Below are 17,061 nucleotides of genomic sequence, written 5' to 3' on the forward strand. Positions count from 1 at the left end.
CCTTTATCTTAGAATACCTATAATCTAAAATTTTGGCCTTGTCGATCCTTGTACTGTTTATATTTGTATCATAGACAATATCTTTTTCATAGGGTAAAAATTTTATGGTTTTCTTCAGCACTGAGTAGGCATGTTCATGTTTTTACTCAAACAGGTTCTCAGTCCTCACTGAGAAGTTTAATTTCCCCGGGCAATATAGTGGCTCTGTTCCAAGAGCTGACATAACCAATCTGTTTGCAGCCGAGAAGAATGCAGGTTTGTTGGATTCATGATATTCTTAAATGACACTCACACCGCAACTTCAACAGGTTTATATATCATAAGCTGCTTAAGCCTGATTTGTGTGTCTTAAAACTATTGTGCTTTGGGTGGAAAAAAGGAATCCCCTACAGCTCTGGGCATTATTCCCACTGCCAGCCACTTTTTCAACTTGCAGGATAAATCTTGTTATCATATTAATGTTTACCTTGGATCACATCATGAATCAGTACTTTTTCTTTTTACTATCCTGTGACCCTGATTCTGGGAAGACATATGTAAGTGCCTAACTTTATGCACATGGGGCTCATGTGTGCAACTGATGTTAATGGAATTCAGTGAGTCTAATGGGAAGTAAAAAGCATGCTTACGTGTTTCACTGGATTTGGGTAAAAGCACCTTCAAGGACTGAGTTCATGAACCAGTCCCACTGAACTCAATGGGATACTCACGGGCAGGAAGTTAAGCATATGTATAAGGCTTTACAGGACTGGAGCCTGTGTATGTATTGTCTAGTTCCCAAATGCAGCATGAACATGCAATGGGGTAACACTAATGAACAAGGTTTCAGAGTAACAGCCGTATTAGTCTGTATTCGCAAAAAGAAAAGGAGTACTTGTGGCACCTTAGAGACTAACCAATTTATTTGAGCATAAGCTTTTGTATCTGATGAAGTGAGCTGTAGCTCACAAAAGCTTATGCTCAAATAAATTGGTTAGTCTCTAAGGTGCCACAAGTACTCCTTTTCTTTTTTACTAATGAACAAAGATTTCTTATAATATGATTTTACTTAATTTAACCTTTCAGCAGAGTAACTATTTATTGTATGTCCCCTTTACTTACTGTGTGATGGTTCTAATACATTGGTCATTTACATGGGATTTTCGGAAATGTTTAAAAGTCTATGGGGATCGTTGGATATAAATATTTTTCAAACTCTAATTTATAACATTTATCTATTATCAGATATTTTGCCAGAATTTATTTATTTCCAAATATTTTCCCAGAATAAACCCAGTGAGATGAAACATCTTTCCCCAGGTCTGAAAGTTACAAAGTCACATGTTACATCAGCAAGTTAAAACTTAAAAATATAAGGTATACACTAAAACTAAAGGACAGTATAGTTTTAAATTCTTTTAAATGTTCAGATTTTAAATTCTGCACATATAGTTACACTTTAAATGTGAAATGAGCAAGAAGTTTTAAATACAAACTGGCTGTCATTCTACTATGATCTCTCAGGTGAACGTGCTATCATACTAACTGGGCCATATTTAAAACTGATATAACTACACAGACATCAAGTAGAGTGAATTCAGCCCAATAAGCTCATTATTGGTCTGATCCAAAGCCCACTAAAGTCAGTGGGAGATTACCATTGACTTAAATGGGCTTTGGCTAAGGCTCCAGCATCACAGGTTTAGGGATACATAAAACACATCTAGCTGTATACAAATAACAGTGATCAGCAGGAACAAATATCTTGCTTGTTGCCATAAGAAATGTTATCCAAGATAATTGAAATTGCATGCTGCAAGCCTTTTTACACCCAGGCTAATGGGAACTTGTTGCAGGTAAAGGTAGTAATTCTGTGAAGATAGCTAAATGGCAATGGATCATGAAAAAGAGAGAATTTCTGTGTGATTAGTAGTTCAATGTATATATGGTTAGCGGTTTACTGCATGTTATATTCTCAAAGGCAAATATTTCGGCTAATGTGCCAAAATGGCCCATGAGAAAAAGGAAAGAGAAATAATGAATGAATATTTCAGTTATCTAAGGCAATGTTCAAATTATACTGTTCCCCAATGGGTACCACTTTTCTTCATTTAATGGGACACTGTTCAGTTGAATGTTGATAGCTCCCACAAATGTTCCTTTGCTTTTCACAATAAGCTGTAACACACGTCCTTGGAGCTCGGTGACTGCGTCATATACTACCTGCAATCATATATGGGAAAGCAGATAAAGTATAAGAAAACTGAATATTTTTGATACCAAAAGCACTTATTTTTTTTTGTGTCACTTATACCTAAAGATTACTACTAATGCTTAAAGTAACTGACAAACTGCCAGCAAGAGTCTCAAGTTCCAAGACATGACCCATGCTCAAATCAATGGAATTACACCAAGAACAAATTTAGCCTTATGTATTCAAAATAAAAAAAAGCTTCTGCTGGCTTAGGCTAGTAAAGTTTAAAGACTGAGCATTTGCAAGGAAGTTTAAAACCAGAGTTTTAACTCCACCATGAATTCAACTAGTAAAATTAATAACTATGCAAATTACTAAGTATTAGGTACATTTAGAATGCCCTCTAGCTTTTAAAAGGTTTGTTCTTCATGTGTTGCTCAGTTTGACATCAGAACACGGGGTTCCCCTATTTAATAGCTGGTTCATTAATCTCCTATCTCTGTTCACCGTTGAAATATTTTATCTTACCATATATACAGTTTACCATTCCACTACCTCCAGTGTCACCGTTCTTTCACACCACATAGCAAAATATCCAGCAGTTCTGAATAGGAGACCAGTGAAGAAAGGATTGTTTGGGAGGTGACTGGAGAGAAAACTCCATTGTAAGGTGGAGGGAGATAAAACAGGAGAGTTAGGAAAGTAGGAAGGAGTTCTTTCTATTTTGAGCAGGGAAGGTGAGGTGGGATTAAGAGCTCAAGATGAATGTATTAGTTCTCAGAGTGATAAAAATGAGTGGGGATGACATGGCTAAAACACCATCCATTTTGAAAATTTAGGTTCAGTAAGGCTATGTGTATCTGTGTGATGCTTTTTACCTATATCATCTCATTTTAAAAAAGATGATCCTGGCAGTCCTGGTGCAGACTATAATACATCCTGCACTCTCAAAAGGCTAATTTATAGCACTGGGGTGTTGCAAGTCTTCTGTTATGTATGCACTTATATAGCACCTTTTTTCTGTACCATCACAGAAATATAGGGGCCAGAAGGGACTTTGAGAGGTCATCAAGTCCAGCCTCCTGCGCTGAGACAGGACCCAATAAACCTTGACCTTCCCTTACAGAAGCTTGTCCAACTTGTTCTTAAAAACCTCCAGTGACAGGGATTCCACAGCCTCCCTCGGTAACTTGTTCCAGTGCTTCACTGCACTTATAGTTAGAAAGTTTTCCTAATATCTAACCTAAATCTCACTTGCTGCTGATTAAGACCATCACTTCTTGTCCTACCTTCAGTGGTCATTTTTGTTGCTTTCCACTGAAATCTCTCCAGTTTATTCATATAGTTTCTAAAGAGTGGTGCCCGCAAACACCACACCGCAAATGGACACAGTACTCCAGATGAGGCCTCACCAGTGCTGAGTAGGGCAGGAGAATTACCATCCATGTCTTACATATGACCCTCCTGTTAATACACCTCAGAATGAAAGCTTTTTTCACAATTGCTTCACATTGTTGACTCATATTCAAATTGTGATCCACTATAAACCCCAAATCTTTTTCAGCAGTACCAGCACCTATCCATATTGTAATTTTGCATTTGATACTTCCTTCCTAAGAGTAGTACTTTGCATTTGTCTTTATTGAATGTCCTCTTGTTGATTTCAGATCAAATCTCCAATTTGTCAAGGTTGTTTTGAATTCTAATCCTTTCCTCCAAAGTGCCTTCCTGTCTTGGTGTCATCTGTAAATTGTATAAGCGTACTCTTCACCTCATTATCCAAGTCATTAATGGAAATACTGAATCGTACTGGCCCCAGGACTAACGCCTGCGGAACCCCAATACAGACACCTTCCCAGTTTGTCAGTGAACCATTGATTACTACTCCTGCGTATGGTCTTGCAATCAGTTATACAACCACTTTATAGTAATTTCATGTAGGCTACATTTCTCTAGTTTGCTTATGAGACTGTAATGTGGGACTATAAAAAAAAAGCCTTATCATCATGTGTGCTGCTTTGTCCCTCTCCACTAGACTGGTTACCTCATCACAGGAGGAAATTAAGTTGGTTTGTCATGATTTGTTCATGACAAACCATGTTGGCTACTACTTATAACCCTATTATCTTCTAGGTACTTATGAACTGAGTGCTTAATAATTTGTTCCAGTATCTTTCCAGATATCAAAGTTAGGCTGACTGGTCTATAATTAATTTCCCAGTTCCTTTTTGTTCTCTTTTTTAAGATGGGTACTATGTTTGCCCTTCTCCAGTCCTCTGGGACCTCAATTGTTCTCTTTGAATTCTCTTAAGATAATTGCTAGTGGTTCCATGATTGATCCAGCTTGTTCCTTATATATCCTGGAATGAAATTCATCAGGTCCTGCCACCTTGAATACATTTAATTTATCTAAATATTCTTTAACCTGTTCTTTCCCTATTTTGGCTTGTGTTCCTTCCTCCTTGAGTACCTGATCACCATTAATAAAGACAGAAGCAAAGTGGGCACCATAGCCTTCTTGATGTTAACAGTTATTAGGTCTCCTTCCCCACTAAGTTAGAGGACCTACACTTTCCTTCGTCTTTCTCTTGATCCTAAGGTATTTAAAGAACATCTGCATATTGCCGGTTATGTCCCTGGGTAGGTGTAACTCATTTTGTGCCTTAGCCTTTCTGATTTTATCTATACATGCTTGGGACTTTCTCTTAATGTGTACTCCTCCTTAGCAACTCGTCCATGTTTCTACTTTTTGTAGGATTCCTTTTAGAATTTCAGGTAATTAAAGGGTGCCTGATGGAGCATATTGGTCTCTTGCTATACTTTCTGTCTTTCTTTTGAGTGGGGATATTTTTCAGTCGTGACTTTAATATTCTCTACTTGAAAAACTGCCAGCTCTCCTGACCGCCTTTTTCCATTAGATTTTCTTCCCATGGCATCTTACCTTTCAGTTCTCTGAATTTGTTAATGTCTGTTTTTTTTAAAATACATCCTCAGTCTTCCCTTTCCTTAGAGTCATGAAATTTATCATTTCATGATCATCAAAGAACTGGATGCATTTTATAAATTATTATTAACAACAGAAGTATCACATGGACACAAGGCTAGACCTACTCAGTTCAGGGATAGGTTTCACTTGGAATACTACATTCAGTTTTTGACACCATATTCTGAAAAAGAAATGAGAGAATTCAGAAGACTGCAACAAAAAATATTTTAACAAGTTTAGGAAATACAGGTGAGGTCCATTGTGGAGTGATTAAGAGAAGGCTTATTCCATATACAAAAATCCCTTAGGGGTAACATACATGTGAAAGGATTATATAAAGACAACAAGAATTAGTTATAATTACCACTGAGAGAGGAATGGACTAGTAGGAATGGAGTTAAGTTGTGGCAAAGAAAGTTTAAGGTAAATATTTATAAAGCAGTTTGTTTGTCTCAGGGTTAGATCACGGCAGTGAGAAACAGAATTCCTTATTCTGGGGGGTCTATTCCTGACTTGGTGACTTGCTATGTAGTTTTAGTCAAGTCAGGACCAAATTTTCAAACCACAATGAACTGGAACTAGAACTGGGCAAAATTTTTTGACTGAAACTTTTTTTTTTCTGAAAATTTATTTCAGATTTGGATTTACCAAAACATTGAGCAAATTCATGTAGATTTTAAATAACTGTTTTGGTTGAATTAAAAAAACAAAAGAAAAAATCTCACAAATGTTAAACAACTTTCAAATAATCAGATTGAAATCTTTTGTTTTTTTGAGCTAGAGGGGGAGTTAAGCACCACTCACAAAATCTTACAAGGAGGACCCCCCTTCCCAAGTGGTTAGAACCCACAGCTGGAAATGAAGGACAAGAGTCACAAAAATAAAGGTAGGGTGGTGATATCCCCCTTATACCGCATATCTCAGTGGTTTGGGCACTCACTTGGCATATGGGATACCTGGTTTAAATCCAGACTCTGGAACAGGGACTTGAACCTAGGTCTCCCTCCTTGAAAGTGAATGGCCTGGCTACTTGGCTACGAGTCATTCTCACTGTTTTATACTGGCTCATAACTAGGAGTATTTTATGTAAAGCAGTTCAATGGGAGAGATTGAAACCCACCTCCCTCCAAAATTAGGCTATAGTTTTGGGGTTAGAGCACTTACATGGGACGAGGAGAATTGCTGGCTTCAAGTTCCTGCTCCAGAGTAGGGATTTAAACTGGGTATATTTCACATGACAAATGAGTGCCCAAACCACGAGGACATTGGGTATAAAGAGGAAAGCACCACCCTTCCTCTGTTTTTGTGAATCTAGCCCTTCATTTCCTTTGCCTTCATTAAAAAATACCCAAAATAAAATTGAAATGTTTCTGATTTTTTTGATTAGCTGAAAATTCTGAAAAAAATTCCGTTTTTGGTTTGTCCTGAAATTAATTTTATTTTTACAGAACTGCCAACTGATGGAAAAATCAGTTCTTTGCCCAATTTTAATTGTCACACATTAGTGTCCTCCTCATCACAATGTGTTGGGCCTGTTAGCATAGTAATTAGGGGGAAACTGCTGGAACTTTAGATACTGTATGCTGTCAGTCCAAGACACCTGTTTATTATGTTAGTAAAAATTGGGACCTCTTGCCCTAAGCTGACTTTGTGTTTTTACTTGCCTCTCAGACAGAGGTGGCACCTAATTAATTAATTAATTATAGTAATAACTATATGGAATTCGACGGACTGGTAATCATTACCTGTAAAACATGGTTGGTTCCCGATTAATAATTATTTTGTTCATCATAATATAAGAGTACATATAAGAGCACAGACACTAAAATTACTAGGATTATTTTAATATTTTAAAATGGTATTGATGATGAGCCAAAATAACTTAACACTATGCTGATGACATATTCTGAAGCAACTCTAAAGAGAACCTTTGCTTAAAAACATGGAACAGGAAAAAACAACAGAAATAACATGCCAGCCACCATCAAGGAAACAAGCAAGTATGTTAGAAATTAATTGCTTTCGTTTAAAATAAAATTAGAGTGCTGATTATTTCCAGAAAGCACTATACTCTCTTTTATAGTTCTCATTTTTTGAGTTCACTTGTTCAAGAAGCCCTTTTCACTAAAAATAAAATGAAGTTTCCAGAACATGTAATTGTTGCACATCATACATAATAAACAGCTATCACTGGTGAAAACACGAGCATTGTTAGAAAGTATACTCTGTTTGCATACTGTGCAATAAAGAGTTTCTCAAAAATATTACAGCCAACTTGTGAAATTGATCCATGCTCTTCATAGCTGGTAAAAGCCAGTGAAGAATGGTTATACTTCCTATACTGGAAATAGTCAATGCCTTCTTCAGTAGAACACACTTATCAAACTCCTTGAAAAATACGTTTTCACCCAATACCCCAAAAGCCAGTACTTGGCCTTGAAGATCCCTCCAAGTGCTGTCTTATCCCCAACCTCCCAATCCTGGGCAAAATAACTGAAAACATAATTATCAGCAAGCTCTGGCAACATATGTACCATCCCCTATCCTGGATGCCACAAAATCAGTGTTCAGACCATGACACAAAACAAAGAATGCTCTAGTGGTATTAAAGGATGGCCTTCTTATGGCCCTAGACACAGGAAAGATCTCCATGCTTATATTGCTGGACCTTCTGTAGCCTTTGACACAGTGATACTACTAACATGCCGACATGACATAGCAGGAATAGACAGCCTAGCTCTAGTTCATCTCCAGCAGAAGTTACAGGGTTGTAATGAGTAACTCTGTTCCTCCTCTCCAAAGATCCTCACCTGCAAAGACCTGCAGGGATTCATAGCATCCTCTCTTCTCTACAAAGATCTACATGAGACCACTGGGAGAGACAGTGAGATGCCATAGGTTTAGATGCCAACAGTATGCTGATGATACTCAAGTATGTATCTCTTTCTCAATTGATGCAACAACCAACACTACTAACATGTCAAAATGCCAACATGAAATTAGCTCTAGAAGGAAAGTAAACTGGCTCAAGACAAACCTAGGCTAGATTAAAGTAATGCTGACTGGAAGGGAGAAATGCTTTGAAGAACTGTCTCAGACATTTATCTCTACCTTCTACTGAAGGCATACAGACCCCATTTATCAAAATGGTATGAAGCCTCAGGGGCCTGTTTAACTTCTCACTAAGTCTGAATGCATCAGTATCTAAAAATGCCTTTTTTTCATCTCCAGCTTGCTAGGAAACTGCATCCCTTTCACATAGAGGAGAGGCTCTTCCTGTGATGATTTGGGGAATCTGGCTATTTATAGCTTATGCTTTTTGACTAATATTGGGGACTCGCTATGCATATCTATGTCAGACTGCAAACTCCATTTTGAATGTGGGACTTGTTGGTCTTCTCTGTTGCCTTTTTACCTCCATGTTGGACTCAAAGTCCAAATGGTGGAGACTCTGGGCTAACAATGGAGGTGTATTGAATTTTGGTGATCACCCATTCAAATGGAAAACTCTTGGACAAAGAGATGGCTAACATGAAGGTAAACAAGTTTTTCAAGGCTTATCTTCACGGGGGAGGTAACTAAACAATGAATCACCTGGTGAGGGACTTTATTCACCTGATGAGGCTGTTCAGGGGGGTCACCTGACAAAGGAGACTCAGGGTTATAAGAACAATGGTCTTTCCCTGGTCATCTGAGAATGAGAGAGAAAGGAAGATGAGACCAGAGGCTGAAGCAGAAAGCTGGCTGGAGCAGGGAGAGGAGACTCCATGTTCCAGAGTAGAAGCCTAAAGCAGGGGGGAAGGATCCTAGACTCCATAAATGACTCTGAGCTAAATACAGAGAATAATGAAGAGTAATGAGGAAACTGAAGTAGGGAATGCATACAGATGTTCTATTGTTTTTTTTCCCAGAGTTGTACATTTCTTGGGCTATCAATAGTAAAGAGTAACTGTGTACAAAACCTTTTGCAAAGCCTGTGTCTCTGTTTCCATGGAGAGATAAATGGTAATCCAGAATGGCCACATGGTTGGAGCTCAGAGAAAGGAGGTGCTTAAACAACTGTGGTATCTTGGGGGATCAGCGGTGGTGCTGGGGCCTGGGCCAACTAGAACATAAGGTCCCACTTCCATGAAAGGGTAACAGAGTCTGTGCCCAGGAAGTATGCCAGAGAGGCCAGAGCCTACCCAGACAAAAGGAAGCTTAAAAGCACACAGATCCACCATGTGGAATCCAAACACAGCAGCCTAGAGAGCGTCCACGAGAGGGAGCTTGACCAGGGCTACGACAAGAAGATACACAGACTCCAGCTGGCAAAGAAGGCAGTTGCCTGTGCTCTCCCTAGCTTAGGCTGCCATGAGTACATCAAGCCCAAACTCAAATCCCTTCACTTAAACCCAGTCAGTTTCTGATACCAGTTTAAGGCCTGAGTCCTAAATTTCAAAGCTATTAATGGGGCAAGCCCGCGCTACATGAAAAGACCAAATCTTTATATATGATCCACTGGGACAGTTGCATTCCTCTCGGACAATACAGATCCCAAAGACCATGAGAAAGCACGTGAGAGCTGGGGACAAAGTATTCTCTGTGGAGGGATCTGCCTATGGAACAAACGTCTAGATGAAATGAGAGGAATCCAACATTTGACCGTTCTTTAGAAAAACCTTCCTGTTCATAAAAGCTTTCCCATCAGAATGACAGTGTCAACACTGAAACCCACTTCTACCCCTAAACCAACCAAAAAATAATCCCTCCCCCAAACCCTACCCCAAGCAGAGTTTTGATCCCAAACAAGGAGAAATGCCAGAAACTCCATGAAGTCTACCAGGCACTTTGCTATTGATTTTCTTTGGAAGGCACTCCGATAATATGGTAATTGGCAGCCGTATAAACCCCTAAGATAGACAGATATTATATAAGGATTTATTTAAAACTGTCTAATCTTCTTCTCAGTGGTACTTCCAAAAGATTTCATAACAGTTCAAGACAAAAAACCACCAAATAAAAAACCCCCCAAAACTAATCAACCAACCAAACCAAACCCAACCATCTAAAAAACCCACACAATAGAGAGATGGTAACTTTCCTTTGAAAACTGCCTGTATAAATTCTGCTCTTGGGATACACAAATCCTTAGGAGTTCTCTACATGACCATGTAGTTTGCAGCAAACTGGGGTGTGCATATCCCCCAAACTAGCCTGCCATAGACCCTGCTGACTGACAGTTAGTTAGTGACCTTTGATCTAGGCCTGTCTCAAAGAGGACTAGATCAAAGTTCACTAACAAACTGTTAGTACGTGTCAGCAGCATCCCCAAGGACAGTTAGTCTGCCACAGGCTACTGCACGGCAGATTCACACCCCACCTTGCCACAAGCTAAATGTTTGTGTAGACAAGGCCCTACAGTGAGAGCCTGGAAAGTTCTTGTTAGCAGTGTTGAAATGTGCATTCGGTACAGTAACTGAGATATTTTAATAGGATCCTCATGTAATAAACACAATACAAAGGCAACCCAGTACAAGTTGCAAATGTAGAATAAGTGTGGGATTGGGCCCAAATTGAGGTAGTGGAATTTATAAATTAGTTGGTATCACCACTGTTAGGATGCTGTTGTAGCTCTTCAAAATAAGTGAGAAAGCTTGCCTTACATCCCTTTAGAAAAATACAAGGGCTTCCAGTTTTACACTTACCCTTGAAGTTACCTTGATACTGTGAGAACACACTGGGGTTAATTATGAAATGTGAACATTGTATTCTTGAATTAAAAAATCTGGAGAGCGACAGCCTAACAAGAAACGAGCTGCATTCGTAATCAATTCCTATGTTCCAGTCTCTCTGTCTCTCATTAATAAGAAAATGCTTCAGGAATAGTAAATTGGTTTGTAATATTTAAAAGGACACTGTCATGTAGGTTTGGGCTTTAAATCTAGGGTTTGTTTAAAAGACTGTATATTAGTATACAATCAATATCTGTGTATACATGTTTCCATGGGTTTTTATGTTTTGTCTCAAGTGAAAATCATTTTAAATGTATACCTTCTTCTGCACAGTTTGTAAAACACAAACACAACAGCATTGTGCCAGTGCATGAGAATTAGAGAGCGAACCTGGCTCAGCAAAAGTGAAACCACCTCTCCAGTTTGACTGTGCACGCTGAATGAAGTGCAATAAAGTGAATAATGAAAAGACAATCAGACTTTCAAAATTCGTCCAGCTCTCATCATCATTGGTAAGATTCTCCACTTTGCTAAGGCAACTAGTGACCTTAAAATGGCCATGTGGCCAATAGAGCATTTGCCTGCACTGTACTCTGCTACTGGAAAGCACCAGCTGCATTCATAACTCCCAGCATAAGGGAGAAAGAGAGTGTTCTGGGGCAGGACATGGATGGCATAATCTAGAGAAGGGTCCCTGTGGGACGTTACACCAGTGACACAAGTTATTACAGCTCCTTGTGTTGATCAGGGAGCTGCACTGGCTCACAGCAACCCCTCCTTTCTGTTGCAGAACACTGGGCAACATGGTGCCTCTGTGAGGCACAATGCCTCCTTCTCTCAGCATATGCGCAATGTGTCCAGCCATTGGATGGTGTCATCATCAACCAGGTGGAGAGCCGGAGCCCACCGTCAAAATAAGGCAGTCGGCACTTGTCATGGATTTGTGGCATAGTCTGAAGTTGACCGCAGCTGCATCGTGGGTCATTAGAAAAACGCCATTTGAAGAGATCAGCTGCACAGTTGCCTTGTCCTGTTTGAAACTGGTTCAGAGATGATCACAAGTGTCTTCACAGAACAAAACCTGGTGGACAGATGGTTGGGTCAGTGATAAGAATGTAATTAGCAACTGTTGTCACTGACCACTCGTTGTACCAAGCAGATTCCACAGTCATGCTCTGTGGTAGCATAAATGACCATAAAGGGTGTCTAGAAGACAGGTGAGCTGGTGGGTGGTGGAAGAGGTCTGCATACAAAGGCAGGTCGCTGTTCTCGTGGATCTTGGCCAGCAACATAGAGGCCTTCTCATAGCAAATATGGGGCGGTGCTATGTTACTAAGTATTGGCAACCATGGCAATGGAGTTGCACGTAAAGACCTGGTAGCAATACGCATGGCTTTGTTAAGCTCTGCATTGACTAGCCTAGTGTGAGACAAGCGACACCAGACCGAAGCGCAGTACTCTGCTGTTGAATAGCAGAGGGCAGGGGCTGATGTTCTAAGGGTTCGGGTGCTCATACCCCAGCTTGAACTGGCAACTTTTCTGAGAAAACTGGGGGGTAATGGATCAGCATTCACATCGTGCTACCCATCACTGCCTGGCCCAGGCCAGGGAAGCTAATGATTCAACCAATGGACCAAATTCAGCAATGAATCTTGGTCACGTGCTATCTGACTGTGAGCCCAATGTATCACCATCCTTCGACTTTCAAGCCATTGGACCAGCCCTTTGAATTCTTCAGCTAAACATTGAGGACCTGTCAGCAGCCAAACGCAGCATCATTAGTACCTTAGCTACTTGTCGCAGCATTGACGTGATCTGTTTGCAAGAAACTCGTGTTGCAATTAGTGTAGCAAGATGTTATGGTATCAATGGCTTTGGCCTCATTTCACTCACCCCAAATGTCAAATATGGCCGTGCAATATACATGTGCTCTGACATATTTGATGTTGTTCCACTTTCCTCCTCCAGGTTTTACAATGCGATCCAGGATTGCCAATGTATATAAGCCGCTGAGTGTGCACTGGAACCAGCAGGTCCTTCCAATACTTGATCATCTACCAATCTTTGTTGATGATTTTAACAGCCACCACTCTGAGTGGGGGTTCACTGATTCGGATGACGCTGTTGAACGATTGATGGATTGGGCAACTAACGATGACTTTGTGTTGATTCACAATGCAAAACGACATGGCACATTTCTTTCAGCCAGATGGTTGAAAGACCACTCTCCCAAACTTTGCTGGGTCAGTTCACTAGATGGCTGTTCACAAGCCCTGAGCCGTGTAGTACCTGGTAACTTCCCCCATAGCCAACATAGACCATCACTCATTCACATCGGGCTCCAGCACACATCATTTGAAGCTCAATCAAGTGTTGGTGGAATTTCCAGAATACAGACTGGGAAAAGTTCTGTGCCATACAGGAACGCAGTGTGGTTACCATTCCATTGCATTGTATCCCAACCCAGTCAAAGACGACTACCACCAGTTCCAAGGAGCTATTTACAAAGCCACATGCTCAGTTATACCAACTCAGCTATTCCTTGCTCAGGAAATTCCAATTATCTAGTGACCTGGACATCGCTGACCACTTGACTGAGTCTCTGAATGCTGCCATGCTCACTCAGTGGAAGGAATCCACAGAGAAGCTTTGACTTAACTTATTGCAGCGGAAGTGCTGGAACTTGATCTGCCGGCTGGGTGCTACTCAACAACCTTCATGTCAAAATCATGCACTGGTTAAGCCCAGTGAGGTTCCAAGCTATCTAATGTGGGTAGCAAAGGTCCCATTGGAGAAGCCATTCAAATGAAAAGTACACGACGAATGGTGCCAACTTCGACATCAGAATGTGGAGTAACCAGAGACATTCATGGTCAATGAGCTAGATAAGGCCCTTAACTTCATCAAGCCAGACACAGCGGTGGGCTATGATAATATCTTGCTGGAATTCCTCAAACACCTTGGACCAAAAGCATTACAGTTGCTTACTAACTTCTACATATGCGTCATTAATGCCTCCTTAAGCTCCCAAGTACTAAGGACAAGGTCACTCAGTACGATAGACTTTCAAGTGGTTAACCAGCTCTGCTCACTGGCATGGGAGGGAAGGATGGGCCCTCCTTGCCCCCCTTGAGGTGGCTTTAACAGGGAGCAGTTCTTTTGTTCAGCAGACTTCAGAGGCTGCTGTTTTGACCAGCTCCTGCATGGGAGTGAGGAAGGGCCCCAAGGAGAGAGAGCTTCTTGCACCTGTTCCTTTTACATGCATAGCTAAGCAGATGCCAGTTGCCATGTAATCCATAATTTTTACCGTGTCCCTTTCACTGAGTTGTAGATGAATTTTTAAAAAATGAAGAAACATTTTTTAGACAGAATAAACGCAAGGACAGAAACAGTAAGAGGTCATGTAATTTAATACAAATATGATTTGATTAATGATGCCGTATTAATGTGACAGTACTAATGTATCATGTTCTTGGCCAAAATATAAAAATTACCATCTTATTTTTCATTTAAAATCACTGAAGAATTTTAATTTGCAAGCTGCCTAGCTAAGGAATCTTTTCATTACTGAGGATCTGTACATGAAAGTGTTGGGAGGGCGAGAACTCTCATTCCTTGGGCCACGAGAAGCTGTAGGCATTGAGGAATGACAATTTACAGGGACAGAGCAAAGTCTACAGGGCTTTCAATCACTCCCTATGAGCTGGCTCTAAGAAGGCATTGCAAATTCAGACGAAACCAGGAATATGTAATTAGGGTGTATGGGCGGAAGAAAAGTTTGAAAGATTTGGGGTGGATACACAGTATGGGGCTAAAGCTATCAACTGCCAATATCTCACATGTAATCCAGGCCAATTCTCAAATCACTGTTTCATAATAGTTCTTGCCACTTATACATTCAAATTAAACAGAAGTGAAGTGCTCAAGGCAACACAGCAAATCAGTGGGAGAGCTGTTCGAAAATTCAGGTAGTCCTGACTCCAAAGACTTAAGTGTGGCTGACATATGAGGTGTCTAATGAAATTTTAATCTCCAAGAAGGGACAGTTGTTTCTCTTTCCTTAGCAATGGCACAGTTTCTAGATTTTCTGTCAACTGGCCAAACTGCATTTTCACCTGTTTTTGGAAGAAAAAAGATAAATTGAGGGAAACATGAGCCCATAACATGTTACATAGCTGATACTGCAAATGTTTCAATATAGTCTTAGGACCTTGAAGGGGAACTAATGCAGCAGGTCCTGCTCCTTTTCACTTTTTGGATGTGAGAGCGTTGAGCCATCCCTACTGGGAAATCTAAGTTCTTCAGGCTTAATCCCTTTTGACCCCTTAGCTACCTCTTGCAGCTCTTTACATAGACGAGGAGACTGGGACTTTTTTGAATGATACCTCTTTATTCCTTTCCCTGTTTCATCAGCCTATTCTTCTTACTGTACATCTGTTTTCTCCATATTCTTTGTCCTCATCCTCTCTTTAAAGCACCTTTCTAAACCAAGATTATGTTGTTTTTAATGCAAAAAAGTACAAAATGCAAAAGCAGCAGCAAAAAACCTGTGCCTGCTAACAGTGACTCCAAAACAGGCAGTCTGTTTTACTTAGTGTCACGTACCTTCCAGACCTTCATATTTTCAGTCTCATACATGAATAAAAAACAAAACAAAAATAAGGCTTATAATTTTCTGCAGGCAGTCACACAAAGTGCAAAACTAAAATCAAATATACCCAGGAGAGCCACATTTCAGAATTTTCTCCGCCTCCAACACAGAGCAAAAATACAATTTCCTTCCAGCCCTTTGGCTTAAATAAAAGCTTGTGAATTCTTACAAAAAGAGCTACTATATTACTTTATTCAGCTTCCTGGACAGTAACTAACTTAATAGAAGGCTGACTTGTGTTTTTAGTTGTTTTTTCCAGTTCCCTGAGGCTCACAAAACTATAATCCCTGCTTTTGCCTCTGTCCATTACCTACAGACATGGAAAATGCATGCAGCCTGGCATCACATGGGGTGGTATAATCACAGGGATTGCTCAACTGTGTAAGGAACTTCAGCTTACATAGCTTCCCATTGGGGTCAACTCAATTCTTCTTTGTGAACTAGACTGAGTACCATGTGCTTCACTGAGCATATAGGTCTTTCAGATGAGATCTTAAAATCTGGAGGTCTTGTCTCAGTTGATGTTAAAGTTTCCATGACACTTTTCTTGAAACCAGAAGTTTTCTCCAGTGTCCTTGGCCAAAATTAACACTCCTCCCACTGAGTACTGGTGGCTTGCTGCTCTCTCTCACAAATATGGCAGCATTTTAGTGGTACTGGAGGTATATGGTGTATAGAATATTTGGGAAATCTTTCATGATGATGGGTGTTAAATATATGTAAGACGGTTTTAATTTAGAGAAAAAATCTCAGTGTGATGATTTGGGGAATTTGTCTATGTACACCTTATAAACTGATGTTACGAAGTTATGAAATTGTTGTATCATTGAATGCCTGTTATGTGGTAGTAGAGTCCACCATTTGCTGACAGGGACTGTAGCTCTGTTGTCCCTCGTCTCTGCCAGACCAGAAACAACAGAGAGTTATAAACTGTGCTGTGACTGAACAATGGGTTTGCAAAGATAATTGCCTGAATGGGGAAAACAGTTTGACCAAGTTGCTCCCCAGAGGGCTGGTGAATTGGAGAGTGGAAAATCATCATCAGCAGAACAAATAAACCAGGTGTTGGCAGAGAAACATAAATTCAAGTAAGTCAGATAGACACAGGAAGCGTTGGGCAGGAGAGCGGGGCATGTTTTGTAGTAGGGGAGTCCTGTTTAACTATAGGAGCAGACAAGATCAGAGAAAGCTGACTGGCCTAGAGAGGGGAGAGAGACTCTGATTCTGAAGAGAAGCTGTGGGCTTCAGGAGCAGGATCCTGGATACAACACTGGACTTTGCCAAAGCTCAAAGCATTCCCCAGAGTGTTGAGGAAACTGATCATGGAAATGCACATAGGTGTGTTTATTATTTTGTCTAGATATGTATATTTCTCATGCTGCTAAGTAAAGAGTAAATCGTGCTTAGATTCCTGTGAAAAACTTGCGTATCTGTTTCCTTTCAATGTCATGTGTCCCTGAAGGGTCAAACTGTAAACCTAGAACAGCCACATGGCTTGAGTTCTGGGAGATGGTGTGTTTAGGCTACAGACAGACTT

At 40.3% G+C, this 17,061-nt stretch overlaps 1 protein-coding gene across 1 annotated transcript in view; it reads right to left on the reverse strand.

The window, feature by feature from the left end:
• Nucleotides 1-1,225: 1,225 nt before the first annotated feature.
• Nucleotides 1,226-17,061, reverse strand: part of PIK3C2G (phosphatidylinositol-4-phosphate 3-kinase catalytic subunit type 2 gamma) — a gene marked incomplete at its 5' end in the record, with an annotated part of 290,505 nt that continues 274,669 nt past the window's right edge. Inside the window, one exon of the mRNA XM_084630371.1 lies at nt 1,226-2,202. Coding sequence (XP_084486497.1) covers nt 2,050-2,202 — 153 coding nt within the window. The 3' untranslated portion in view covers nt 1,226-2,049. The remainder of the gene's footprint in view (nt 2,203-17,061) is intronic.

Source organism: Lepidochelys olivacea, assembly GCF_965140295.1.
Source record: "Lepidochelys olivacea isolate rLepOli2 genome assembly, chromosome: 1".
NCBI lineage: Eukaryota > Metazoa > Chordata > Testudines > Cheloniidae > Lepidochelys > Lepidochelys olivacea.